This window comes from Pararge aegeria, chromosome 2, assembly GCF_905163445.1.
Source record: "Pararge aegeria chromosome 2, ilParAegt1.1, whole genome shotgun sequence".
Lineage (NCBI taxonomy): Eukaryota > Metazoa > Arthropoda > Insecta > Lepidoptera > Nymphalidae > Pararge > Pararge aegeria.
In genome coordinates this window covers 14,877,171-14,904,781 of record NC_053181.1, presented here as the reverse complement: position 1 = coordinate 14,904,781, position 27,611 = coordinate 14,877,171, and the positions used below count along the sequence as shown (strand labels likewise).

Here is a 27,611-nt window from a genome sequence, read left to right as displayed (position 1 = left end):
AGACTTGTCAAAGAGGTTTAACGAGTCTACTGGTAATCTTAGAGCTGGCAGCATCTTAGGCACTATGCTTCGCTGCGGTGGTGTATAAAACATCTTACCTTACCAAATATAGGTTATTTTTGATTGTAAATGTTTTAATAACATAAATTAAATTAAAAAAATACTATAATCACGAATAAATATTTGGTAAAACTCCTGGCAAACTTACCATCGCTCATAATAATTAGAAGCATCCAATAAAACGGAAGCGTGTAGCGTTTCATTTTTTATCACAAATCACAAACAAACTTTTACTGGTTAAATAATTAGTAACACTGACCTAAACTTTCAAAAGTTTTATTCACAACTTTTATTTTATTAGAACAACTTAATTTTCTGTGTCGATTTTGCTAGCGATTTTGTCAATTGGACAATATTTTTACTGTGCCATTAAAAGGTAAGGAAATATGCCACGTATCACGTCAATTTATTTTGGGCAGTAAACAGTTTATGAGTTCGTAAAGCTGTTGATGCGTGTAAGTTACCATCGGCAGGGAGTCGGGACCCGCGCGGTTGGTAGCGCGTCGGTTCTAACACTGCTGCACGGGAACGGGACGCCAATGCCTGTTACAGCCTACAGGCGCAGCTATGATACGGGCGTATGGAGTATGGCCTACGAACGTTGCGAAGAAAAGATTATATTCTACAATAATTGTAAGATGCTTTTGTTTTGTTGATATTATAATAAATAATGATAAACAAATATAAGACACATTGTAATGGCAGGCTTGTTTTATGGGTACCTACTAAGATGACTGATGAATATATTTTTAAATAATATACACAAATATTCCCTCGCGTACTTTTTTGTAGTTTATAATTCGTACTTTAATCATGGAGTACATAATTTATATCTATTATCAAAAGTTTTTTCATCGCACGTCATATAATGAATTTCATAGGCAAAGTTTGGATACTTTGGGTTACATTATTTCATTTTTCTAAGAATCGCTATTTTTTTTTAAATAAATTATAGCCTATTTTACTTTGTGATAGTAGTAGTAGTAAAGAAACAGGTAGACAGACATAAATCATAAAAAAATATAAAATGTTCTATGTACCGTAGGTATTACTTTTATATGCATTCCATGTAAAGTTGTTATTTGACGAACTAACTTAAAATATAATCGAAACTATTAATGTCTATGTGTTAGTCACGTCGTGTCGAAATTTCAACCCAACTTTCTAAGTATAGCATTAATTTTAACAAAATACCATTAAATAACCAAGGCATAATCGATATAAAAAGTAGTGTGAGCACCTCTAATCTCTATAAACCCACCCATTTACATTCTGAAACTATGTATACGACTTCTTAAAAACACCTCCAGTGTGAATGGGGCACTTTAATAGTAAAGATGTTCATATTATAAGCTCTTGCGACGTATTACTGAGCAATTCGAACTTACATTAAAAAGCTGAAAAAAAAGAGAATTTCCAACTACTACTCCTGGTTATTTCAAAGGATTTATTAAAACGAAAAAACAATCATCGGACTTCAAAAAACACGTATAAAGTACAAACTACATATTTCTTAAAATTGTAGTAGCATTCAAAGTCAGACTTTTAGAATAGCATAAGTACCAAGGACAAAGTACAAGTAGGTAGGCATGTATCCGCGTAACCACAGAGCCATAGACACATAATGAGAAGCTCTGTAGCGCTGGAAGTGAAAAATAAATAAAATAGCGCAGCTGCTTTCTTCATGTAGTGAAGTAAAAATCGATAACGTATTAATTCCCCCCCAAGGACAAAGTAAAGAGTTCACACCACGGGCGTACTCTGGGGCAGAAGAGGCCATCTGCCCACCTGGAAATCTCGAAAAAAATCTATAAACTCTCTCAAAAAATGTATGGCAGCCAAGACACAAAAACAGACAAAAATTAAAAAAAAAACAGTCTCTTCTTCAGTGTCGATTATAGAGGGACCTCTAAAGAAATTTCCACGAAACAGCCGCAGGATTAGAAACTGGGTACACCCATGGTTCAGACGATGAAATGCTACTTTATTTATTGTTGCTGTTTTAAGGAAACCATAAACAGTGGTTGGTTTGGTCCATACCTATATCTTTAACGACCTCCCTGGCGCAGCGGTAAGCTGTAGTTCTAAGTGGGAGGGCCCGGGTTCGATCCCGAGCGGGGCTAATTTATAATTTCTGAATTTTCTCCTGCCTGGCTTTGGCCGTTGCTAGTTACCACCCTACCGACAAAGACGTGTCGCTAAGCAATTGAGCTTCCACTACGATGTCGCGTGGAAACAGATTAGGTTTAAATTTTAATATAACTGCCATATGGCCCATACCTCTAACATGTTGCCATCTTTAGCATCTTAGACTACATCATCACATCAGCTGGTGAAATTGCAGTCAAGGGCCAACAAGTAGTAGATTAAAAAAACAAATGTGCAGGAATTGCGTAGGTTTGTTCCTCAAGCAGCTAAACGAGATATTTATAGGAAAACCTTAACTGTGGGCGTTAGGGTCATGAACGAAGTCGCAGATAGTCGCAGATATAGTCGCGTAGTGATAGCATAGGAACTTTATACAAGTTTATAGTGCAACCTTTAATCAGTTTTACCAGACTTCATAAACGAAGGTTTGTAATTCGATCCACATTGAGGTGCCTTAGTTTGTGTAGATAAGTTTTAATTGAGTGTAAAGTAAGATTCTTGAATTTCAAGAAATACATTTTTAAAAAATTTGCGGCTTCGTTACTGACGATTTGGCCCACTCGGCTACATCGTCAGTGCCGAATCTTTGACGTTCTTAATAATATCGGTCTAATATACGCATGTAATTCTTCTAGCTGTGCCCTCTATTTTTTCATCACAAAAGCTACTGATTTTTTTTTTTTTTACTTTTTCAAATATCTGAATCCGCCTTCTGGGTACCAAAGAATTACCTAATAAAAGTAGTAAAAGTTGTTATCGTCATAATATTCACACGTTTCCACGCCACCTATGAGGTAGTATACTTAGCGAACTTTTATAACTTTTTGAATGGTTATATCTCAGAAACTTTGGTTCGAAGGAAAAAAATATCAGGGAAAAAAATGGGAATGATGGGGAATTTTTAAATATTATTTATAATTACGTTTTGAACAATTTTACTGATTTTCAGCTTGTTGGGATTTTACGTACTTTCTCTCTTATTTTTTGGTCTAGATTGACCGACTATTATATGAATTTAAGCATATTTATTAATAATCGATCTCCATTACCAAATATTAAAGCCGATTATGATTTTTTATGTACTTTAAAATTTGAGGTTTTTAAAATCGCTTAGTTTTGTTTTTTTTAACGATAGTCACATATTTTGTGTAATTAATATTAAGGTGCGATGAATGCGATTAACATATTGAATCAATGGCAATTAACATTAAAATTTGTTGATGAATGTGACTATTTTTTCCTTCGATATATCGCAATCGATATTAATATTTTCAAATATTTTACTATATAAAGTGCCAAAATTATCTATATTTTTATGATCTTCCTGAATCCTTAGCTATACTTTTAGTTTGCTACCTGCCTACGACTAATCACAAGACTTTTGTTCAAACCTGCGTGCCTTATAGTACATGTTGGTCGCAACTCGCACACATAGTGAGAAACTTGATCACCGAATAGAAGGCAGGTTGACGCGAGGACCCAGAATTCAGAATTTGAAAGTTAGGTTAACCTATCATAAATAACATAAATACTAATAAAGACATTTATTAATTATTATGATATTTACCTAGGCATTTATTATTCTGGTCACATATAACACACATATAATTTGACGGCCGACTGGCGCAGTGGGCAGCGACCCTGCTCTCTGAGTCCAAGGCCGTGGGTTAGATACCCACTACTGATAAATGTTTGAGTGATGAGCATGAATGTTTTTCAGTGTCTGGGTGTTTATATGTATATTCTAAGTATTTATGTATACTATTCATAAAAATATTCATCAGTCATCTTAGTAAACATAACACAAGCTACGCTTACTTTGCGATGCTATATACTAGCTAGATGGCGATGTGTGTATTGTCGTAGTATATTTATTATTAAAATAGAACTCCTAAATAAATATATCGACATTCATACTCCATAAATCAAATAGATTTAAACGTAAATCTCATTGCCCTCAATTCATAACACCAGCGGTCACGCTGCGACCCGATAGAGAAGATTCAGGATACAATACAAATATGAAAGGTAGCAAAAAAAAGGAATGACACACCATTTATTTATCACGTTCCGTGGGAACAGAGGTAACGTCGGCTATTTGTGTTGGAATTTTCCCATTTCCGAAAATTGTTTTCATTTATACAGTCAATTGTGTCAATTTTGTTTTACGTAGGTACACAAATCTTTAAACTAAACTTTATAAATTTTACATGACTGAAAATAGTTGTATCCTCTTCAACAGGGGATATTATGAAAAGGACAACCGTATTTTTAACGGTGTCCGTATAATTTAGATATGTGTGTACATTATTGTTGAATAGTTGGCTGCTACTATTCAATCCTAGACCTCATCATTGCTTACTAACAGGCACATTAATAAAAAAAAAAATAATGATGATGAACATATTATTATCTTAACCGATTTATGGACAACTGGACATTCTTGAAGATTTTCTGTTGAGACTTAAAACACTTTACGGTGTTGTGCCATTCGGCGACTCCCTGCGAGAATTATTTTGACGAATCTATCCTAGTGGGGACTGACCAGTTTACTAACACTCCTCTCTCCAGTACCCACATTAGTCTACAGACCTACGTTCGCCTACTATTGCCACTACAGCTTCGCAACTCTTTGTACTATCGCCAGAGTTGCGAAACTGGAGTGTAAGTAAAGTACGACAGTCTAGTTCTTCCATGGATCATCTATAAATTAATATTTTGCTATGTAGTTAGAGCAATTCATTCCCATGCTTTTTATCATGGAATCCTTAAGTTAATATTATGATGTTTCGATAAGCTTACGTTTTATATAAGCTTTGAACTGACTGAGACATCTTTAAGATTTCATCCGGTAATTTGTTATAAAATAATATACAATTTCCCTTGAATAAATTACTTATTTATGTAGCCTAGTAAATAAAGTGTACTACAAGTTTATTTTAACTTTAAATATTAATTATATTTAAAATACATAAATTAAATTTTCAAATATTTATTGATTATGCACCGTTCTTATTTATTATAGTTCTTTAAATTGATCTCATAAGGACTCTCTTGGGTCCATTTTATATATTGCACGAACATCTCTTTTCTGCGGTACAAAAATAGAATCAATGTTGTTACTATACCGACTTCTTTCGGTTACCAGAGACTCGTTTGTTAATCAGCAGAGGTACCGCGGGCAAAGGTGGTGGTTGCAGCGCTGAGATAAAATTGCATCTCTCTTGTATTAAGTATACATAGGGTTCGATCAGTGTATCTTATTAGTCTCGAACAATGTTTGCTCCAATTACAGCGGACATAACGGACTAAGTTTAATTTAATGTATGTACATTTTGCATTGTACATAAGTACATACGTATGAACAAATCTGTTTGCATTCATGTTATTAAGCGTTCTATACATTATTGATTTATAGCAAGCATAGGTATTTTAGTCAAAAGCAGCTTCTTAGTTATAAAAGAAACCCCTTATTCAAATCTTACAGGTTTTAACCGTTTTACTATCTCTAGATACATAACACATTATAAAGTCAAACATTGAACTTTTAATTAACTTAAATTTTCTTCTTCAATCTTCATCACTTAACTTTCGATGGTCGATTGGCTCAGTGGACAGCGACCCAGCTCTCCGAGTCCAAGGCCGTGGATTCGATTCCAAAAGCTGGAAAATGTTTGTGTGATGTACATGAACGTTTTTCAGTGTCTGGGTGTTTTGAATATTATAAGCATTTGTATTATTCATAAAAATATTAATCAGTCATCTGAGTCCATAGATGTAGTACATAACACAAGCTACACTTACTTTGGGGCTAAATGGCGTTGTGTGTATTGTCGTAGTATATTTATTTATTACTAGCGTACCCAGCCCGCTTCCGCCGGGCTAGATTTTGCTTTATTTTATTTAAACAATAAACTTACATCATTAAATTTTTAATTTAAGTCTCATATATATGAAATCATTTATTTATCTCCTTATTGATTCTCTTCTATTCTCTTCTCGAGCGGGTGAAGATCATTATCTACGGGTGAAGATATTCTAAGTATTGTTGGGTGTACATGGGTATGTACACCCAACAATAGAATATCATCATAGTAAATAAAAGCTGTATAGGACAGTTCAAAAATAGGAGTGATCCGATCGTCACCAAACTTTACAGGATTACTCGCCAGGTCAATCCGGAGATTCCCTGAATGTTTCATTGAAATCGGTTCAGCCGTTTCGGAGCCTATACGGAACATACCCACACACTTTCTCTTTTATATATATATAGATTATTTATTTAACTTAAATTTTCCTCTAAAATGTTCTTGACACTAAGTACATAATTACCTTTTTTATTTTTATATTTTACCTGGATCAAAGAGGAAGGTTATATACCTTCCTCTTTGATCCAGGTTCCTGTCATTTTGAATTTCAACTCCAACTTATATCGTCCACAGATTGTGGATTCCACCACGAAACGTAAACGCAAAGGCAGATTTACTAACAGCTATAAGAAAATTATACCATACTAGCGGACCCCAGCGCCATCTGTCGGGCTAATTTGTGAATCTAAACCATCCAAGGTGCACGCACACAAGAAATATATATATAAGATTATTATTATAATTATAACATTATTATTATTATAACAGCTATAAGTTTCTTCAAAATATAGCTTTGAGTGGCACAAATTTTTAAAGAAGTAGGTAATAAGACGTATTATGTTTTTGTCCTAGCATGACTAAAGCAGTTCCAATTAACATTAACTCTGTCTAGCCATATTAAAAATCAGCCATAAGCAAATTTTCTTTCTTTCTTTGAAATTATTGTCAAACAGGCTACAATTTTTTTTTCTAGATATCAGCAATTAGATACATAATATACAATTCGGTGTTTTCGAAATGCTCGTACTCGTTGTCCAGGGGAAAGTGGAAGGCAAACGGTCAGCTTTTATTGTCTTTCCGACGCGTGCGTGAACCACTGACGCACGCGTCGGAAAGACAATAAAAGCTGCAACAAAACCTCAATAGTCCAATGTTAAAATGTCCTAAAGTGGAGGCGCATCGCGAGGGCTGCATTAGCCAAAGAACATGGATCATCGTCAACCACGACCATTCTGTCAAGACTGAACCCTTAGTCGTTCACTTTTAGATTACCTACTAATCATTCCTTCTAAATTACGCAACCGTCGCTTGGTGCGCGAGAATGACTCAGTTTAGTCGGTTTCAAAAAATAAACTTAGTTACGCATAATGTACAAAATTATTTATTTATTTTTCTGGTAAAGTTCTATTACATTTTAGCAGTAGTAGATCTTTAAATAACAGAGTTAATCCGTGGAAGTAGTACTGCCAAGCTTATTTCTGCCGCTAAGCATTGTTGCAATGCTTGTCCGGTCTGAAGGGCTCGGTTGCCGGTGTAACTGCAGGCACATATGGCTAATGGACGCAGGAGGCCAGTTGTAGGACGTGTTTCTTGCATGCCGGGTAAACTGTTCATCTGTTTATAGAAGATGGTCCACTGACCATCTGCGTAGTCGGTCAATTATAAATATAAACCAAATGTCTTATAGATTACTTAGGTAACCATAGGTAATATAAAAAAGAAATGCCAGTCTAATTAATACATTGAAAATAGCGCGGGGGTTGTAACCAGATTTATCGATGTAGATGCTTTGACTAAGTACCGGATAACCCGTATAAAAGTTCTCTACATTGTAACAAGCAATCGCAATAACACAAGTCATTAGATACCCAGTACTGCACGCTGCTGTATTGTTTTGTAATTGGTCTATTAAGTGCGGCAGAACCTGCTATAGAAGGCGAGTGCAGAAACCAATTAGGGTTGTTGTGTGATCGGTGGCGCGGGCAAACAGCCCACTTACCGATTACTGCGGCACGGGGAAGCCTTGCCGTTCAGCGTGCGCCTCCGCTGGTACGTCGCATGCCCCACTAAGCACAGTTACGAGAACGAAGACATTTTTTACTGGGTTAGATAAAAAATACTAGAAAACTCTCGGCCTTGTAGTTCCTACCATTAGGACTAGCAACTGTTCTTCGACTTTTAAAAATTCTGTGTTAATTTATTGCACACAAAAAATTATATGTTATTCCTGTATACATTAGGTACACGGTTAAAGCTCGACGCTATAGTAACCGCATATTAGAGTCGAGGTTCGCGCACTGTTGACGATGTTACATTACAGAGTAGTAAGTTTTATTAAAAATATTGAATATTTAATATTCCACAAACTATCAAGTATAATGCGAAAGTTTGTATGGATGAATGGATGTTTGTTACTCTCTCACGCATAATCTACTGAACTAATTTGACTTTATTTTGAAATGGAGATAGATTAAACCCTGGATTAACACATAGGCTGCTTTATATCCCGGGAAAAATTAAGGTTCCTGCAGGACTCATGGAAACCAAAAAACCGCGTACAAAGCCCCGGGCAACAGCTGGTTCGTCAACATAAAAAAAAAATCTCCACGTTATGAAACGAAACTATGTTTTTCGGAAAAACCGCCGCCTCTATCAGGAAAATAAAGACAAATAATCTCCCTACTATCGGAAACAGAAAAATATAACAGGTACATATTTTTCTGTTTCCGATAGTAGAGAGATTACTTTCTGATCAGGTAACACTACAATAATCATGACGCAGCTGCTGATATGATAAATGAAGGTACTCGTAGCACAAAGATTTAGTTGTGGCTTCGTGAATAGCGCAAGATAACCACTATCTATATCCAGCTGACCCTTCTTTTTTAATTTAATAGATTTAAAAAAAACAATGTAACATTCGCAATTTTGGAGTCCGTAACTTAAGTTGATATTCGAAAACATACAACTACTTTAAAGACTTATGGTACAATAATTAGGTTTAGGTACCTACCAATCCGTGGCGTGCATAGAGGGTATGCACAGGGTATACAGAAAATATTAAATGAAGAAAATCTCCAGTAAGAGTTATAAATACTTAAGGGTAGGCTTTTTATAACCCTTACAATGCCTATTCTTAAGTTTTTTATAACTCGTACTGAGGATTTTCTTCATTTTATATTATCTGCATACCCTGTGCATACCCTCTATGCACGCCACTGCCGGTACCAATAAAGCCGGCGACATAAATAATTTACTAGAACAGTGAGTTAATTAAATGTAATTCCATAAAACATCTAAGTATCATACGCAAAATAGGCTGATTACAAAGTAGCTGATAGACTTCCTGTGAAAACTGCATGCCGCGATGAGCGAAAAAATATAATTTTTCATATCCGATAACCGTTTTACAGAATATCTTGCTTTATAATTATACATATAATAGCTGATGCCGGCGTTCGTGTTTATTACGGAGTTTCACAAATCCTGAGAAAGTAGCCTATTACTCACTGTCCTTTCAACTAACTCTATGCCAAAAAATAAGTTTATTGGTGCTTAGTTATGGAGTAAAAGAAAGACAAACAAACAAACAAATTTTCGTATTTATAATATTAGTAAGGATTGAAATTTATGCACAACGTTCGAAAAGAGTATCAGTTCAGAAGCTCCGGGGCTCCGTACCTCGTTCGTAATTGATTGGTTTCACACGTCGGTGCACTCTTCGCTAGACAGCACACGGTACCGTTTCAAACCTAAATCATATTATGGTATGCAGTTGGGTACCTACCTATACTTTTCAAATAGAAGGAGATGGGACAAATCGGGTTTTTTTTCTTAATTGTAGGTAGGGGCGGGTGGGGTTTAACGTGCCGTAACTAAAATGCATTATAGTACGTACACTATGAATGTTTTATTTATGCTTTATAAACGATTTTATGTAGAATTTTATGTAATTTTATAACCATAAGTAATTTTTAAGTAAAATCAATATCAATTAATTTATAGGCAGAAATATACAAAAAGTCAGAGGTTGTCGATGGTGAGGTAAGAGATATGCTGCTAATATTGAAAGTATGTTAAGGTCAATTTATATGAATTGAAACAACATATTAATTCTCGAATAATGTATTTATATCGAAAATTTGTTACTTACCTTAGCTTATATACCTACGTACCTATGTAATTTTACTTTATGTGATCAACACAGTTATTTCTGTTTGAAATCAAAAAATAGAAGTTAGAACCTAAAAGACAATATAATAATCTACCTAAACTAAATATTTACCACGTTCCTCTAGTTTACCATTTATAAAGGTTGTAATTTTTATTAAATCATCGGAGATACAAGTTGAAACATAATACTCAACAAATAACAATTTACACTAGCTAAACAAAACAAAATTGCATTAATAGTCCTAACGTTTATTATCGTTAATTACCTAAAGGATTTCTTAAGCTGTAATTCGAATTTTTAAACCTAACATTTAAAATTAATTTTCGACAATCGGCACTTTCGACCCCATTTAGTATGATAAGAAGCTGTGCTTAAATTTCTAAAATCATCTTTAACGTAGCCTTGTTTAACACAATACTAACGATTCCCTAATAAATTGTCAACACATTAAACAAATACTCAAACTATAGATTAAAAAAGAAAAAAAATATGAACATAAAAATATTTACTTACGTTAAACCGGCAAAGCACGTTCCTACAAACCACCTAAGCCGATGCGCTGGAGCAACTAAAACTGCCGCCAATGGGTAAAGCATTTCTTGGCGCAGTAACAGTATGCATCTATTTTTTTGATTAAATATTTATACAACCTGGCGTTTTTTATTAAATCTACGTGATGCCTTCTGCATTATTCATTCTTCCTAGCCCCTTTTGATTCCATTTTTATTCTTGCAATCTATTAAAAAGCGCACCAAAATAAAACAGTTTGTGCTTCGTGGTATAAAAATTATACCAAACCTTACTTATATTTTTCTAATCATAGGGCAAAAAAACTGACTATAAGAACCTATTTTAGTCTCGATGGTTCCATAATACAAAACACGTCGACAGAGGTCAAATGAACTTCCTGAATGATGTACGAGTACGTATACATCACTGAAGCGAAGTAGGTATACCATCCTGGAGATTGAGATATGATAATATTTATCCCAAAAAAGCGATTTGATAATTATATATGGCTTTACCGCTTTACTTATCCTGGTGAAATTTTGCACAGTTTGCATCCTAAAGATGGCCATATGATACGTACATTTTATCCTTGGAAAATAACAGATTCCTGCCAGAAAACAGGACTTTACAAAACCTTTTATTTAATTTAATTTTAAAAGACTGGCCAATCCTTAATTTTTTTTAATTTCCTGATTAGGTAACTGTCAATTATGTCCCAAACTGAGTCCAAAACCCAACCTTCAGATTGAAGACAAACCGAATTTTGTAATGGCCAAATAAAACAACATTTTTTTATTTATTCAACTAAAAATCATCAGTATGAATGACTTTGCGAGTTTGGAAAAAACTATAGTGCGTGAATTATCGTGTCGTCTGTGCCTGTGTACCGATGTATCAAAATTAAAACCACTTACTGCCGAAATTAAACGCAAGTTGAAAAAACTTTTTGATATTGTTGTCAGTATATTTTATTTGCATTTTTTTATCCTACGGCACATACATACATACTTCAAAAACTCAAAGGCTTTACCTTTACCTTTGGTACATGATTTCATTGAATGATCCCTTCTGGGAGTGCTACTTTTGCAAGAAATTGATACTAACATTTTAATTAGATCATCCTGATAGAAATTTGAGTGGTATCCTAAAGACATTTGGGTTGGGATGACTTTTGAGAAAAAGTAAAGCAGGCGGTGACTACTCAGCTAATAGATGGGGCCTATAAATGGGCCGACGATGCTGTTAGAAATGCATAATTACTAGTTAATTTGAATATTGTGGCCGTACTGATAGGTATATCAACATGTACTTAGGTATTATCTTATTAGACATCAATATTTACAGATTCATACAGACGACAACCTTCCTAAGGCAATATGCCACGATTGCTTACAACAAGTAGCTGTTTTGCACCTTTACGCTGTGAAAGTGGATAAGACGCAAAAGTTTCTAGGATTTCATAACATTAAAAAAACCGCTATCCAACGGGACAAGTTGGCAGGGAACCAACTTCATCCGATAATTGCAGAAATCCCGGAACGTAAAGCTCAAAATACAAAAAACAATGACAGCTCAAAACAGGCACCACCCCAACCAATAGTGCCGGCTCCAGAATTACAACAAGGTGATGCAAAACCTCCAAAACTCCAAAGAGGAAAAACTACCGCAGATATGAAATTTTTAGAAGTAATGCCTTTAGATGAGTTCGCAATAACAGAGAACGTAGAAAAATCACTACTCAATAGTTCAACTTCAAATAACAAACCACCTCCAAAAACCGGAAAGGATAAAAATCAAAACAACATAGAGGATAGGCACATAGAGGATAGGCACATAAATGACGTGTTGGACCCAATTGTATTGATAGACGGACGTCCAGCCAAGCAGGGTGCTGCTTTGGATAAACAAATAACTCTATTTTACAAAATGGAATGCTGCATTTGTCATGAAGATGGATTTCACTTCAGATCCCTAATGAAACACTACAAAGATGGACACGGTGTTCCCGGATACGTCACATGCTGCGATAAAAAATTCCACTATTTCTATCCAAAAAAGATTATTGAGCATATGGCCTATCATCTGCAACCAAATATTTTTATGTAAGGCGTTCTTTTATACCTTATAATTATTAGATTTACATTTAATAATATAGGTACATATTTTTAAAATGAATATGGTTTTATTACGATAAGTTCCATACGCGAACTTGTCATAATCTAACTTCTTAGGTTACAATAAATTTCATCTGAACGTTTTAACTTTCAGCAGTCAATTATAAATCATTACCGTATCCCAACTTTATAGTTGCATTAATTTTGTGTAGAACATCAAACAACATTTAAAAAGTAATTAGGAGAATTAAAAGCTGTTTAAAATGTTTTACATTCACAACAAAAAGAAAACATTAAAAACTTTTCAAGAACTTTTTTGCAGGTGCCGCAGTTGTCATCAAAACTTCCAAACATCGCAACAACTTTTAGAACACGAGAGCAACGGAGGGAGATCCGAGGGCAAGATAGCCTGCCCACGTTGTACAGAACGCTATCCTACCTATCAAGAGCTGGGATGGCATATTGTAACACATCGTTCCGATAAACTACAGTGTGATTATTGCGGAAAATTGTAAGCTCTTACCTAAATCACTTCGAAATCTTGTGTTACCTTTAGATTATTTTTAACCCCCGGCGCAAAAACGACGCGGTGTTATTTGACGAAACGGTGTTATAATTGTGTGAGTGTGTCTGTCTGTGGCATCGTAACTGCCGAGCGCTTGAACCGATTGTGATTTTGTTTTTTTTTTTTGTTTGAAAGGCGAATAAGTCGGAAGTGTACTTAGTTACCTATGTTTGATGTAAATCGGTCCAAGATGGCATATTTTTCAGAGCTCACTCAATATGGATACAAAATGAAGGGGTTTGGCTAGTAGAATACTAAGTATACACTGTAATTTTCAAATCAAAGATGGCCGCCATAATGGCCGCTATAATGGCGAATCAAATTTATTTTTTTCCAAACTCAATATGGGTATCAAATGAACTTGACTAGCGTCGGGGGTTTAATAAATAGAGTAAATATTATTCTACGATGTCATATTCCACATTAAAAAAGAAAAATAGTACCTATTTCTCTCAGATTCTTACAGAAATACTCGAAATGAACACTGCAGACGCATTGATCACCTGAGGTAAGGCCAGGTCGTCTAATCTATGTTAGCCATAGCGGCGAGGCGTTAAAAATAATTGCGCCCAGCAAATGAACAATAAGTATGAAGCGCGCTTCGAGGAATAGTCCCGTGACTGAATTTGGACGTAAATTTCAACGCGAACGAAAATTTTACTAGGAACCTATATGGATGCTTCGATGTGACGTATTTTTTCCTCCGCTTTACTCCTTCGTTCCTTCAAATAAAATAATATGTAAATCGCTGGGGCAGATAAATTGAAATTTCTAGTAGCCGAAATATTTTCTGTCCCCAACATGTAGAGATTTATTCTTGCCAGGCATGCTACATATTGCCTTCTCGAATATGTATGGTTGTAAAGATAAACATAGATAGAACCTTTAAGTGACAGCGTTTCATTGAAACTATAAAACCTCTACTAATAAACTTTTTCTCTTTCTGCCATCGAAATATGTCATCATTTGTAAGAAATAGACAATACATTATAATTGATACTATACTATTATAGGTATAACGATTGTCATTAGATACCTAATAGGGTTATTAATAACATTTACGGATGTACCTAAGCTGTTAAAAATATAGGTAGGTACTCTTCTAATGTAAGTGCCATGATCTATATATAAATAGATCCCACAAACTTAAAAATAACTGCTGTATATCTTAATATATATAAATCTCCTGTCACGATGTTTGTCCGCGATGGACTCCTAAACTACTTAACCGATTTTGAATTAAATGGGCACACCGTGAGCAGTCTGGTCCAACTTAAGAGATAGGATAGCTTAGATCTTTAATTATAGTCGCAATTTTATTTTATTGCAAATTATTTGTCTATAATTAATTGGCAGTCACATGTTATATATATATACTACTATACTCATTTCAAGCTTAGCGATACTGAATACTTTAAAAACAAAATCAAACGCAGACGAAGTCGCGGGCAACAGCTAGTAAATATATAAAACCTTCTAACTTTTTCATTAAAGATCACTAAAACAATAAAATAATCAGGTGAAAATAATTATCTACTTATCTTTAAAAATTAAGCGCGTTTCATTCCGAATATTTCACTTCACTCTCAAATGATTTCCATAACGCCCTAAATGAGTGGATATACCTTCAATAAAAAACTTATAATGTCTTTTTCGGCAGGCTGAAACATCACCATCGTAAGAAAACAGTCAATCACATGGAAGACGTCGTACTCTGCTCACAATGCGTGCGGACTTTGAAGAATTTGGAAAAACAAGAGAAAGAAATTGTAAGTTTAGGAACCTTCTCTTAATCGTTAACAATATATTATTGATCTACAGTTCTCTCAGAAGAGTTATGGAAGGGTAACGTCCAACACGCCGGCAAAGTGCGCATTGATAATTTTTCTGATATGCTGGTTTCCTCACGTCATCTTCCTACTAAAGCAAGTGATACTTAATTGCAATGCAAATAGCTCCGAAAAGTTATTAGTTCGTTCCGCGGGTCGAACTCGGTCCTTTCCGAAAGGTAGGCCGAAGTTAGCACTATTCCGTCATCGCTTATTTTTAAATGCTTACCTATTATTTACACAGTGATGATTGGGTATGTGGTTTTATGAATAGAAATATATAGCGTTGTTTTATGTTATCTTTAAGGGACGTCTAGGCGTCGTTGCTTCGGTCTCGGTTATAATCACTAATCCGCATTTGAGCAGCGTCGACTTAGCTCTAAATCTCTATTCGCTATCAGAGAAAATGTGTCCAGCAGTGGGACACTTATACGCTAAGGATAGGTAAATGTATACGTATGCTGTACATAAATTTCACTTTCGGAGGGCAGAGTTCGAAGCCCAGCACGCACCACTTTAACTTATGTGCGTTTTAAGTAATTAAAATATCACTTGCTTCAACGGTGAAGGAAAACGTCGTGATAAAAGGTGTGTAGAGTCCACAACTGGGCCGTAGTGGACTACGGCCTTAACCCCTTATATAATTCGTTCACCTGGTTAAAAACGGGAACATAGATTAGGAGAACTTTACCACCTTTTTAGACTTATATTACCTAGAATAAAAAAAATTGAACTAAACTTACAATTTATAGGTAATTCTTACTTTCAATAAAAACATTGTTTTGGTTTGGTTGTTTTCATACAAGCCACCTAGCAAAATAAAGACTCGTGAGGGAAACCTTTTTAATCGTGTAATCTTTCTGACGTTTGACCACTTATCTAGTATCAATTCATATTAATATTAAAAATAGTTTCTGATGGTATTCAATATATTGATAACGTTTCTTGAACAGAAAAAAAAGGTAAAAGCAAAGAGCAACGACGTTGTGACTATACAAAAATATCAGAAATTTCGTCTAGCCATGGGACTCTCGGCGGACGAAGAGGCTTCAACTGAATAAATAAAATTAAACTGTTAAAAAAATAGCAATCCAAGAAAACCTCAAGGCATACACGAGTAACCATAAAAAATAAAAGAATAGCGATTTCGTATATTTCTTTATTTAAATCTTATGATGAATTAAAATTAATTGTGGGCCTACGATCAACACCTGTGAGTTATGACCAACTCATAACGCGGAGGGCAGAGCACCGCATTTTATGTTTAGCCAACATAAATTGATTCGTAACGACTGGTAACGAGATTAAGATTTTATCACAGGGAATTTCCCGGATTGATCTCTAGAATCTGTATCTTGTTACCATCCAATAGAATCGTATTAATTTACGTTGGTTGAAAATAAAAATGTCTGCCGCCCCAATGTGGGTTGGCCTCTAAATCCATATATTACGACACACGTTAGGGGCTCAACATGACAAGAATGAAGATGAGTCATAAAGTCTTCAATCCATAAACTCTATTCCTGCTCTTAACTTTGAGCATATCAACGGGATAGCACATCGTTAGGTAACAATCAAAATGTGATTGTCATGTTGTAAACTTTTTAAAATATTGAAATTTGTAGTTGTGATTTAATGAATAAGGTTTTGATTTATAAATAATTTTCGTATATTCATAAGTGCAGTAGGCTTAGTGCGAGATTTGCACGCTCGTAGGCAAATTTGAGCTTTAGTGCAATTCTAATAAAATCCATTTGATTCTGATGTTCAAGTATCTTGATACTCGAAAAAATTGTATTGGTAAGTGATGTTGGAAAAGAGCAACTACTGAGTTTCTTGCCGGCTCTTCTCCGTAGAATCTACTTCTTGTACTCAAACCGGTGGTAGAGTGATGTCAAACAGACGTACTTGACATTTCAAAAGTGCTTATAAAGTAGGCTTACTTTAACTAAATGAATTTTGAATTTTGACACTATTGCGAAGCGACCAAATCTTGTACTAGGATACTATTATTACTGGAAAAAAATCCAATTGCCTTGGGCTTAAAAGTCATTAAATTGCTGTGACGTAATTTAAAGATGTTCCCCAATCACCGACAGCACACACAAAAACACAACTCGCGCTATTGTTAAGAGTCTCAAGAGAGAAAATTCTAAATGAAATTGTATACTTAGCAATTTTTACGCTCACAATCCTTCCATCGTTTTCGAGTATCGAAACATGTCACGACAAAGTAAAACACTTTGACAAAGTAAAACTTATTTATGTTGTTTTGAAGCTCAAATTCGTCTTCACTTCTAAAGCCAACTGTTGCCGGAATATTGCACTTAAATAAAAACTATGGTACAGAATTTGTAAGTTTCCAGCATTGGAACACTTGTCAACGTCGAAATAAAGTTCAGAATCCTTTCTGACTTCAATGGCCAGCGGTCTTGGCCACACTTAGATAAAATAAAATACACACAGCATGAAGAATATGCGACTCTAAATCTAATAGTTACGTTTACGTTTATAGGTACGTTTTGCTTTGTCATTAGTGTTTCGACACTCGAAAGCGAGTATTGCAACCGCGTAAATCCTATTTTTTGACACATACATCTATGTCATTTATTCGAGCCTTCGCTTCTTAACCAGAGATCCTAGTAAGTCCGATATGGCTGGCAGGTTGTTTGTCTGGTCGTTTGCTCCTGTGTTCAAATTTGAAAGGGGAATGTTTAGCTGATTGTTCGAAGTCGTAGTCTTTTGTTGACCCTTCATGTTTCTGTGTTGCGGGAAACTCGGCATAAGTTTAGGATCGCAAGCTGGAAAAAATACGAAAATCTGAACGTTAAATGGGAGAGTGAAGCACTAAATTATTCAAAAATGTGATTTTTTAATCTATCGGTCTATCTTTTCATGTGGCAACTTGATAACAATTTTATGCGAGAATTAACAGCGGAATTATTTTACACGAGAGGGAACAGATATACACTTTGTTACTTATATATTTGCGAATAATAAATACAAATGCATGAAGCAAAATAACAGCTTTTAAATTTTATCTAAAATAAGCATCATAAATGCATATATACTCAATAAATTATAGATCCAAACTTTTATGAACTAATCAATTTATGTAACTCACGCAAGGGTTGTTCCTTGAAATATGAGCTCTGCAGGCATTCTTCAGCGGTAGCTCTCTTGTTAGGATCGTACATGAACAAGAAATTCAGTAGACGCAAGCCCGCTGCAGATAGCCAAGGGAACCGCTGTTTTAGGTTGTTGTATGGCTGTTGTTTTAACGTAAAGTTCTGCAATGCTGGCAGAGCACTAAATTCCGGCCAGATCGCGTCAGATGGTGTACCTGATGGACATTTAAATAATAATAATAATAATAATCCTTTATTTATTCCATCTAAATTTACAAAAAAAGTTGCAATCCTTACAAACTACTTTTATTAGTAATTGGTTATTTTGATTTTCAATAAATTCTTAAGTTAGTTAGAAGGATTCAAATCTCATGGAAAAAATTTTGGTCTCAGAAAGAAATTCTCAAAGGTGAGTAAGTATGAACTATATTTGAGGAGACATGGAGGAGGCTTTGACCCATCCTATGGGATCCATCTAAAATAAGGACATATAAAATTCTAACCATACTATAATATTGATAAAGCACAAGAGCTTGTATGTATATTGACTGCATAAAAACACATAAAATACAAAGATAACTATGTATGTTTTAAGAAATAATTAAGAATTTATCAATTCACCAACATTACCATTTGTAAGTAAGTCCTTACATAATATGAAATCCAAGCGATAATAGACATATTTACAGACAACTTTTAAAAAACTCTTTGGAAAAAAACATACCTACTGTTTTTCGACACCAACAATTTAGCCACTATGTCTGGATATCCATAAAATTATTCCAAAACTCACCAAGCAGATCAACAATGAGTTCAAGCTGTTCAATCTCTGTCCGGCCAGGAAGCAAGGGTTTGTTGGCCAACAATTCACCGAGAATACATCCAGCGGCCCACATGTCCAATGCCGGCGTTTGTTTCGGCGATTGTAAGAGTAGCTCCGGCGCTCTGTACCATAGAGTGACGACGCGTGGAGTGGCGCACCGAGCCGGAGCGCCTAGCCAACGAGCTAAGCCAAAGTCAGCTAAAAAAAATCTCAGTTAAATAAACTAACTCTATAATAATATCACTGATATAAAGCAAACTCTGCAGTGTCATTGAATGCATATTATTACATACATTTTGAAACCTTTTCTAAAAAACTGTTTTTATGTCACAAATTGTGTGGTGTGTATTAAAATTGTAATGCATTTGGGAATGAGAGTCCACTTCATGCATCTGCCTTGCCTATATATAAAGCGAAATTGTAGGCCTATCACATTCATCAATGAAATCACAAAATAATAGATTGTAAATGAGAAAACAAACTGACCACCCAACTGCAGCAACTCTTACAGCCTGTTAATGCAGTGGACAAGTAATTATGTATTAAATATTAAAATTACCTATCTTCACACATCCTTTATCAGTGAGCAGCAAATTGGAGACTTTTAGATCTCTGTGCACAATGAAATTAGAGTGCAGATATTTCAAACCCTTCAACACTTGTAGCATCAAGCATTTAACTTGTGACTCGGTGAAAGGTGATGTCATGTTGTCAAGTAATGAAGCTAAGTCTTGTTCACAGTACTCCATTGATAAGAAAATACTAGAAAAAAAAATAGTTTACATTTAAAAAGAGGAACTACACACTTCATAATCACCTTGGATTGATACTTATTCTTTAAAATGTGTAATAACATTTCTTCACTGAATTACCAGGTATTGCAGTAAGTGGGATAACCATACTCACCTTCACTACACTCATTTAAAAAGACTAAAAACAATAATATATTATGTAAGTACCTTTCAAGTGATCTTCCAACTAAAACTTCCTTAAGTTGAACAATGTTTTCATGGCGGCATGCCATCAACACCTGAATTTCACGTAAACCACTCAAAGGTAAGCCATCCTTTTCAACATCCATTCTTACTTTCTTTAATGCCACTATGTTACCATTTAGTTTGTCCTTAGCTCTATCTGAAATAATATTATAAAAGATCAAGATGTGTGAGTTGGAAACTATTCACTTAGTTGCATGAACTAATGAGAATGCATATCTTAATTTTATCATCAGCAGTAGCAGTTTGTGTTTAGCAAACCGCTGTAGCCACTATGTCCAAAGATATATTTGATCAACCCAACTGGTTCTTAGCATGTTTCTATAGTACATCTTTGTCAGTAGGGTAGGAACTAGCCACAGTTTAAACCTTCAACCAGACAATTTCTTATATGGAATGGCATGTATTTGAAAAAAAAATATTAAAAATCCAAGTGTAAGAAAATATGTGTGCATTTTAATAAAAATGAAATATAGGACCTGCAAAAGCAGGCCCTCCTTCTATAATTATTAAGTGGTATTCATCTAGTTCACTATTAAATAAAAGTTGCAGTGTCCTTGGAAAGACTTGCAATATATTACCATTTACTTCTTCACTTAAATTGTACAAATCTTGTAGTGAGAATATAACGAAAATATTCCTTTTTTTTCAGAAAAACAGGGCAAAGTCTGGGATAAGAAACCAGCATGGGTTTCCTGTCCCAGGCTTTGCCATATTTGTCCAGGGCTTGCACTGAGATTTTCTTAATGCCATAAACCTAATACCTAACGAATTTTAGCCCAATCTGGGGATTGATCCATTGTATAATCTCGATCATAATATGGAGATTTAAAAACTTGGAAACTAAAGGAACGAGATGGCTATAAACAATGTGTTCCTTTTTTTAAAAACTTACACACGATTCCGTACGTGCCTTCGCCAATGCGATTTAGTTTCTCAAACTCTCCAACAAATCTGCATCTTCCTAACTGGAAACATAAAAAAAGTTTTAGCGATCCCGAAGACAGACGCAGTCGTCTTAATACTTATTGCAATGGAGTCAATTTATTGAGGTTATATTGACTTACTATGTCTTTTTCAGGAATCTCCATGGATTTGCCTGTTCTAAAGGATATGAGCACACCTTTACGTGCCGCTGGACCGGTAGGATCGACAACATCCTGGCTAGAGATCGGTTTATCAGAATCTGAAAGATGCAAATCAACCTCGTCAATATCTTGAATTTTAACCTGAATGATACTATTAGAATAAACTTACTTTGCGACATTTTTATTCGGTTAACTTCAGTGTAGTTATAGGACTATTTCTAAGATAATCACCAGAAAGTGCAAGAAAGAATAATCACAAATTTTCATTCAACAAGATAAACAAACAACAATCAAATCTACATTCTACAGATGACAGATAAAAAAGTACCGGCAAAGTAAAATACAAATGAAGCATAAACATAAAATATGAAAACACGGATCTATAAATATTGGATCGAGTATTGAACGCAACTACAGGAAGACTACTAGACTCTATAGTGTACGTATATTATTAAATAGTTTTCTGAAAGTAACCTAACCTAGCCTACATGCTTTGTGTAATTTATATTAATTTATAGGAAAATAATTGCGGCGGATGCACGCTTGTCAAGTTTGGTATTTTTTCAAATGCTTTGTATCATAAATTATATTATAGACCAAACAGCATAAACTAAACATTATTACACAAGGGAAAGATCCGTAGGTCTAATTAATATATGATGTTTAACTTAATATGGGTTTTAAGATCAAGTCTTGATGTAATATGGTTTTATAAGAGAGGTAAATTTCAAATTTTTTACAATCATAATAATTATTACCCATGATCAGGTTTCATAATATTATAGGCAGAAAAAGGAATTTTCAAAAGAAAATATTTGCCGCCTACGACAGGCGTAAAGTATAAAAACATTTCTAGTCTCCGGCCGCCATTTCAAAGAAGAATTTAGACAGAATGTTATGTCTAAGAACGAATATGACTTTCTATTCAACGACGAAATCTTAAAAATTGAAACATAGAGTAGAGCAGTTAAAATCATCTTCAATCTGTGGATGCCATAGATGGAACCACCAAATAGTCAAAACATCAAAAATTTTACCAAATTACTTCAATACATAATGTATTTTTAAACCAGCGAAATTTAACAAATACCTACCTAAGTATTTGTAAAAAAAGTTACCTAATATAAATTTCATTGACATGGATAGCTAGTATAATGTTTGAACCTATAGCTCGATTTTGGCGTACTTCTATGTAAGGGTCATAAAAACATTTATTAATAAATTCTATGATTTTTAAACAAAAAGAAAAAATTATCGGTTTATAATTATAATATAATAAGAGAGTTAATTATAATTATGAGAATTTCTAAAGCAATAAGTCCTCGATTTCAAAAAACATTAATGTGAGTTTTCATACTTTGATATTATTCATCCATTTTTGATACCCATAACTAACTGTATGGAGAGTAATTAAACAGATTTCCAGCTGTAATTCCAATTTTTTTTATAATTATTATTTTAGAAAACGTTTTGGTGTGTATGACAAAGTAGTACCATTTGAAACCACACCAAGTAGATTAGTTCCTGATCATATTGTGAAGCCTGACTATGTAACAAATAAAATAGTTTTTATTACTAAGAAACCTGAAATTAAAGATGAGGAACAAATAAAAGGAATGAGATCCAGCTGTACATTAGCATCAAATATTTTGAGGAAGATCCATCCATTTATACAGGTGAAAAAAATGTGTTATTCCAGTTTAAAATGTTGACACACCCTTAGCATTAATAACTTGGGGCATAACCATATTTTTTTCCATATTCAATAGAACAGGTTCAATAGAACTTCTATACCCCTAATAGGTTAGCCCATTGCAATCTGAGACCGCATAATTACAACAAGCAGGTGAGAATGCAGTTAAGGGCTACCTTGCAGTGGAATAAAGAAGTGACATTTGAATAAAACAAACAATTGAACGAGGCAAAATATCCAATACTCTGGATTATATTTTGTTTTTATTAAAATGATTTTAAGTTGATTTATTTGAGTGTGTCATTTATAATTCAGCCAGGTGTGAAAACAGATGAAATAGATGAATTAGCCCATACATTGAGCATAGAGGCTGGAGCATACCCTTCACCATTATTTTACAAAGGGTTTCCAAAGAGTGTTTGCACATCTGTTAACAATGTTGCCGTTCATGGCATACCTGATCTTCGACCTTTACAAAATGGTGACATAGTCAATGTGGATGTAACAGTAAGTTTAATATATCATAATAATTTATAGCCCTTTACTGAGCAGTAAACATTAAACATCTAAAATGCAAAATTATCCTAAACAACACAGTATTTTATGTAACTAACTGCTGAGAATATAACCTTAAAGTAAATTTAAAATTTAAAGGAGAACTCAATTTACCTGCCTTTGTGAATATGTGTCCTAAATTGTAAACCATATAAGTACTTCCAAAGTCTATCATCAATCCAAATAACTTTGGTTGACATTCCTCAACCAGTATAAATGATTCATTTGTGTTGTAGCCAGTAGATACACACATAACTCAATTTATACTTCACTGATTGTTTTATCATTAAAAGTGAAAGTAATTGTAAAATAGAATTTAAATAAATATGTGATTTACTTAAAACAAATATTCTGCTAAATTACTTTGTTTATAGTACTAATTCTGTTGTATACAAATCTCTAAACTAAACTAAATTGACATGTCTAAAAAAGGGCTACTATCCTTTCTTACAGGAAGCATTGTGAAAAGGGTATCCCTATTGTGTATAATAGAACTAGCACCATACAAAATTCTCACTTGCAGGTTTTCTTCAATGGATATCATGGAGATTGTTCAAAAACATTTCTAGTAGGGGATGTTGATGATCAAGGCTTACATCTGGTTCATGCAACTGAAGAATGTCTTAAGCAGGTTAATACTCAGGTTAAATACTAAATTCAAAGCTATATCTTTTAACCCACCAATTTTTTACTGCTCTGATTTTCAAATATGAATTACAAACTTATCTACATGTTGCTGTAATGCAAGATGGACTGTTCCATACCATGTCCTACAATTCACTTGTAAACTTTGCCTGGAAATATACTTTTGTCTATAGAACCAATGCTATAAAAAAAATCTATATCTGTCTGCCAGTGATTTACTTCTTTTTTTTTTTTTTTTTGATTGTTGCTGTGAGAATTGCTAATACTTAATTGAAGCCATACTGAAGATTGCTTTGAATAGTTCACAGTATTTTTAAAATCCCCCAGAATAGATAAATCCCCCGGGTTCTGTGATAAAAAGTATTTTAAATCCATCATGAAGGTGCATAATTATATGTAATTATTTAATCAGTGGTTGAGCCATAAATAAGAATTTGCGCCATACATTTAAAAAATCTGTAGGTATGCTTTTTTTTGCTTTGATTAATGTGTTTCATCTGAAATGTAAGAGTAATTTTAAAAATTTGTTGACAGGCTATAGATGTATGTGGACCTAATGTACCATTCTGTGACATTGGTATGAGGATTTATAGGGTTGCCAAGAAAAATAAGCTCACAGTATTACCAGCATTTGTGGGCCATGGCATTGGGAAGTATTTTCATGGCCCTCCTGATATCTACCACACAAGTATGTAGTAACTTTACAAGTCTTTTGCTATTCCTAAGTTCTGTAAACAAGAAACCCTTATGATTTTGGTCTGTCGTAAGATACTGCCAATTCTGTCATCATGGATACGGAAGATGTAATTGGTCATGCACTTTTGATTTGAGGGGACAACGGAATCCTAAAAAATCCTAATCATCTACAAAAATAAATACAACACACTTCCAAGTGTGTCAGTGATTTCAAAATAACTGTGTTAGCTTGTTTAATAATTTGAGCAATTGCATAATACAAACAAAAGTGATTTTAAATGTTTGTCTGTGTGGCTGTTTGAATTTTGTTAGAATGGCTTAACCAACTTGAAAGAACTTTCAGACGGATAGCAGATTATACACGGAGTACATAGGCTACTTATAATTTGTAAATCTAATTACCTAATAGAGAATCTGTAAAAGCGCTTCTACTAAAAATAACCTAAGTCCTCTTATATTTTTAGTAAACCGTTATCCAGGTTTAATGAAACCAGGGATGACGTTCACTATAGAACCAGTTCTTTCACATGGAAATGAAAATACAGTTATATTAGATGATGGCTGGACTGTAGTCACTGAAGATGGATCTAGGACAGCCCAAGTAGAACATACAGTCCTTGTTACTAAAGATGGAACTGAAATTCTGACTAAATAGCTGTAAAAATAAATAAGGCAATATTAGAAAGAAAATTTATTAAATTATTTATTTGTTACTGATACTTTGTTTTATTACTTCTTTGGGATTGATATTATGGGAGTACCCACTCAAGCAGTAAAAACAATATTTAATTCTAGTAATCATCCAAATTCGACTGATATTCTTAGTGTCTAAAGAAAAAAAAATTTAGATGCAATATACTTTTTTAAATTTATTTATAAAAGAAGTTATTTGATTGTTACATACAAATCTATTCAGTGAAATCAAGACCTCATAAATGCTAACATTTAATTAATGATACATTTATTTCTCATGAATTTAAAGATTCAGATCAAATTATTTCATGGTGTTAGTAATCCAATTACTGGCTTATATAAACATTAAAGAAAAACTTGTATATTATAAGTTATTTAATTAGGCATTTAGGTTAACTTGCAGGTGTAAAAATCTTTATTAGATAATCAACACTTGAACAATTTTGGTTCCAGCAAACAAACTGATGTCAAAAACTCATTGTTCATTATATTCAGCCACCAAAAACAATGTTCCATGCATAACTTTATTTAATTAACAGCTTGATTTGGGGTCTCAGTTCCGGACTGCTCTTCTTTTTTTCGTTGTTTTTCTCTCATTAATTCAGCATCCCTGAAAGTATAACTTCTCTGTTCTAAAATGTATGGGCCAGCTGCTTGATTGAAACTCTTTAATTAAATGATATGATGATTGGACAAAATAAATATACTTTACTGGAAGCAGATATATTATTTTTACATTATTATTGTAATGAGAATAAAAGCATCATCCACGCATACATACTTACCATTATATAATGTGTGTATAGCCAATAATGTGTGTGTAATGATTAGTTTATAAAATGAAGTGATTATTAATACTTTTTATTTTTATTTTAGGACCTATTAATAATATTTAAAATCCCTAAAATTATGTGTTTAAAAATGCTCAAATCTTAGATAAAGCCCATTACAGATGAAGATTAAAGGGTGAAACTGTAGGACCCCAATATTTTTTTTGCTATAATTTAATAAGTATGTAGACCCTAATTAGTTTTTTCATTTATTGTTCTAGTGAAATTATACTTATTTGGCTGATTATAAAAATGAGATAAGTGAAATTTTCCAAAAAAAAAAAACAAAATGTGCACAAATCTCTAATGGTGATGTCACTTTTTCAGTTTAAATATATGTATACACACTATTCCTTTTAACTTTACTCTTCCCTGAATTGATGTACAAGATCCAATAGATTTTATATGAACTTGATTGTAGTACCAAATTTGTTTTGATTGACATGTTCCACTGTTTCAATAAGGTAAGGAATCTTTAAATGCATTTTAATTAATTTTATATCTTATCAAGGCAAAAATGGACTATAGCTAATTTTTCCACAGAAAGATGTGTTACCTGTGTTTTCTTTCAGAAAGAGACATTCCAGTCTTTTCGTTAGCATTTTTTTTTTTCTGCATTTCTTGTTGTTTCTTTTGGTTTTTAGCACGAGCTAAATCTCTCTGATTTCCACCTGGAATAGAATATCTATATTGTCAAAATTGGTGGCAAATTAATATTAACAACTTGTTATTATTGATAAACAGCAGTCTGAAATTGTTTAATTAACTTGCCTGCACAATTTTTATGGTTATCATTAAAGGAAGTGATCAATTTATATAATGAGTTGTCATTTTCAATCCATCCTAGTATGTTGACATCATCTAATGATAACTAGAAGTTTCTTTGAAATTCAATTATATTCTTGGGAACAACTTGGTGTAGTAATGGAAAGAGTTTATCTCACAACTACGATACAAATACTATAAAATTGTAACAAATCGTGAAAAAAAGACATTGTTTTGAATCAACACTTTAGTACTTACGGGTCATCGTGGCTTGGTTTTTTTGTTTACTAGTTACAGAACGAACTGTTGTTTAAAATTCTAATTTTAAAGTCCGGACGATACGCTAGTCCGGTCGAAACCCAGGACAACGCACCGCCCTACCTCTCACCAATATGAATGGAATTTGAAGCAACTTAAAGATAAGTGAAACT

The 27,611-nt window shown here is 33.8% G+C and overlaps 3 protein-coding genes across 5 annotated transcripts; 2 read left to right on the top strand and 1 right to left on the bottom strand.

Moving 5' to 3' along the window:
* The first annotated feature begins 11,511 nt into the window (after positions 1-11,511).
* Positions 11,512-16,417, top strand: LOC120628899 (zinc finger protein weckle-like). The gene is made up of 5 exons (XM_039897567.1): positions 11,512-11,718; positions 12,106-12,863; positions 13,198-13,386; positions 15,101-15,209; positions 16,223-16,417. The coding sequence occupies exons 1-5, from the start codon at positions 11,581-11,583 to the stop codon at positions 16,328-16,330; spliced, it is 1,302 nt and encodes a 433-aa protein (XP_039753501.1). The 5' UTR covers positions 11,512-11,580; the 3' UTR covers positions 16,331-16,417.
* On the bottom strand, positions 16,416-21,791 carry LOC120628909 (cyclin-dependent kinase 10). The gene is made up of 8 exons (XM_039897579.1): positions 21,473-21,791; positions 21,283-21,401; positions 21,111-21,183; positions 20,180-20,354; positions 19,780-19,982; positions 19,191-19,418; positions 18,394-18,612; positions 16,416-18,070 (listed from the first exon to the last, which is right to left on the bottom strand). The coding sequence occupies exons 1-8, from the start codon at positions 21,480-21,482 to the stop codon at positions 17,877-17,879; spliced, it is 1,221 nt and encodes a 406-aa protein (XP_039753513.1). The 5' UTR covers positions 21,483-21,791; the 3' UTR covers positions 16,416-17,876.
* A 462-nt stretch (positions 21,792-22,253) lies between these two features.
* LOC120628918 (methionine aminopeptidase 1D, mitochondrial) lies at positions 22,254-25,611 on the top strand. Of its 3 annotated transcripts, none has more exons than XM_039897591.1 (6): positions 22,254-22,495; positions 22,766-22,979; positions 23,312-23,503; positions 24,075-24,194; positions 24,731-24,884; positions 25,357-25,611. In XM_039897591.1, exons 1-6 carry the CDS (start codon positions 22,458-22,460, stop codon positions 25,545-25,547), a joined length of 909 nt encoding a protein of 302 aa, XP_039753525.1. In that variant the 5' UTR covers positions 22,254-22,457; the 3' UTR covers positions 25,548-25,611. The 3 variants fall into 3 exon arrangements, with proteins under 3 accessions (XP_039753525.1, XP_039753543.1, XP_039753534.1); XM_039897609.1 differs by having other exon boundaries at positions 22,269-22,495; positions 24,075-24,182; XM_039897600.1 differs by lacking the exon at positions 22,254-22,495 and adding an exon at positions 22,540-22,646 and having other exon boundaries at positions 24,075-24,182.
* Positions 25,612-27,611: the final 2,000 nt, after the last annotated feature.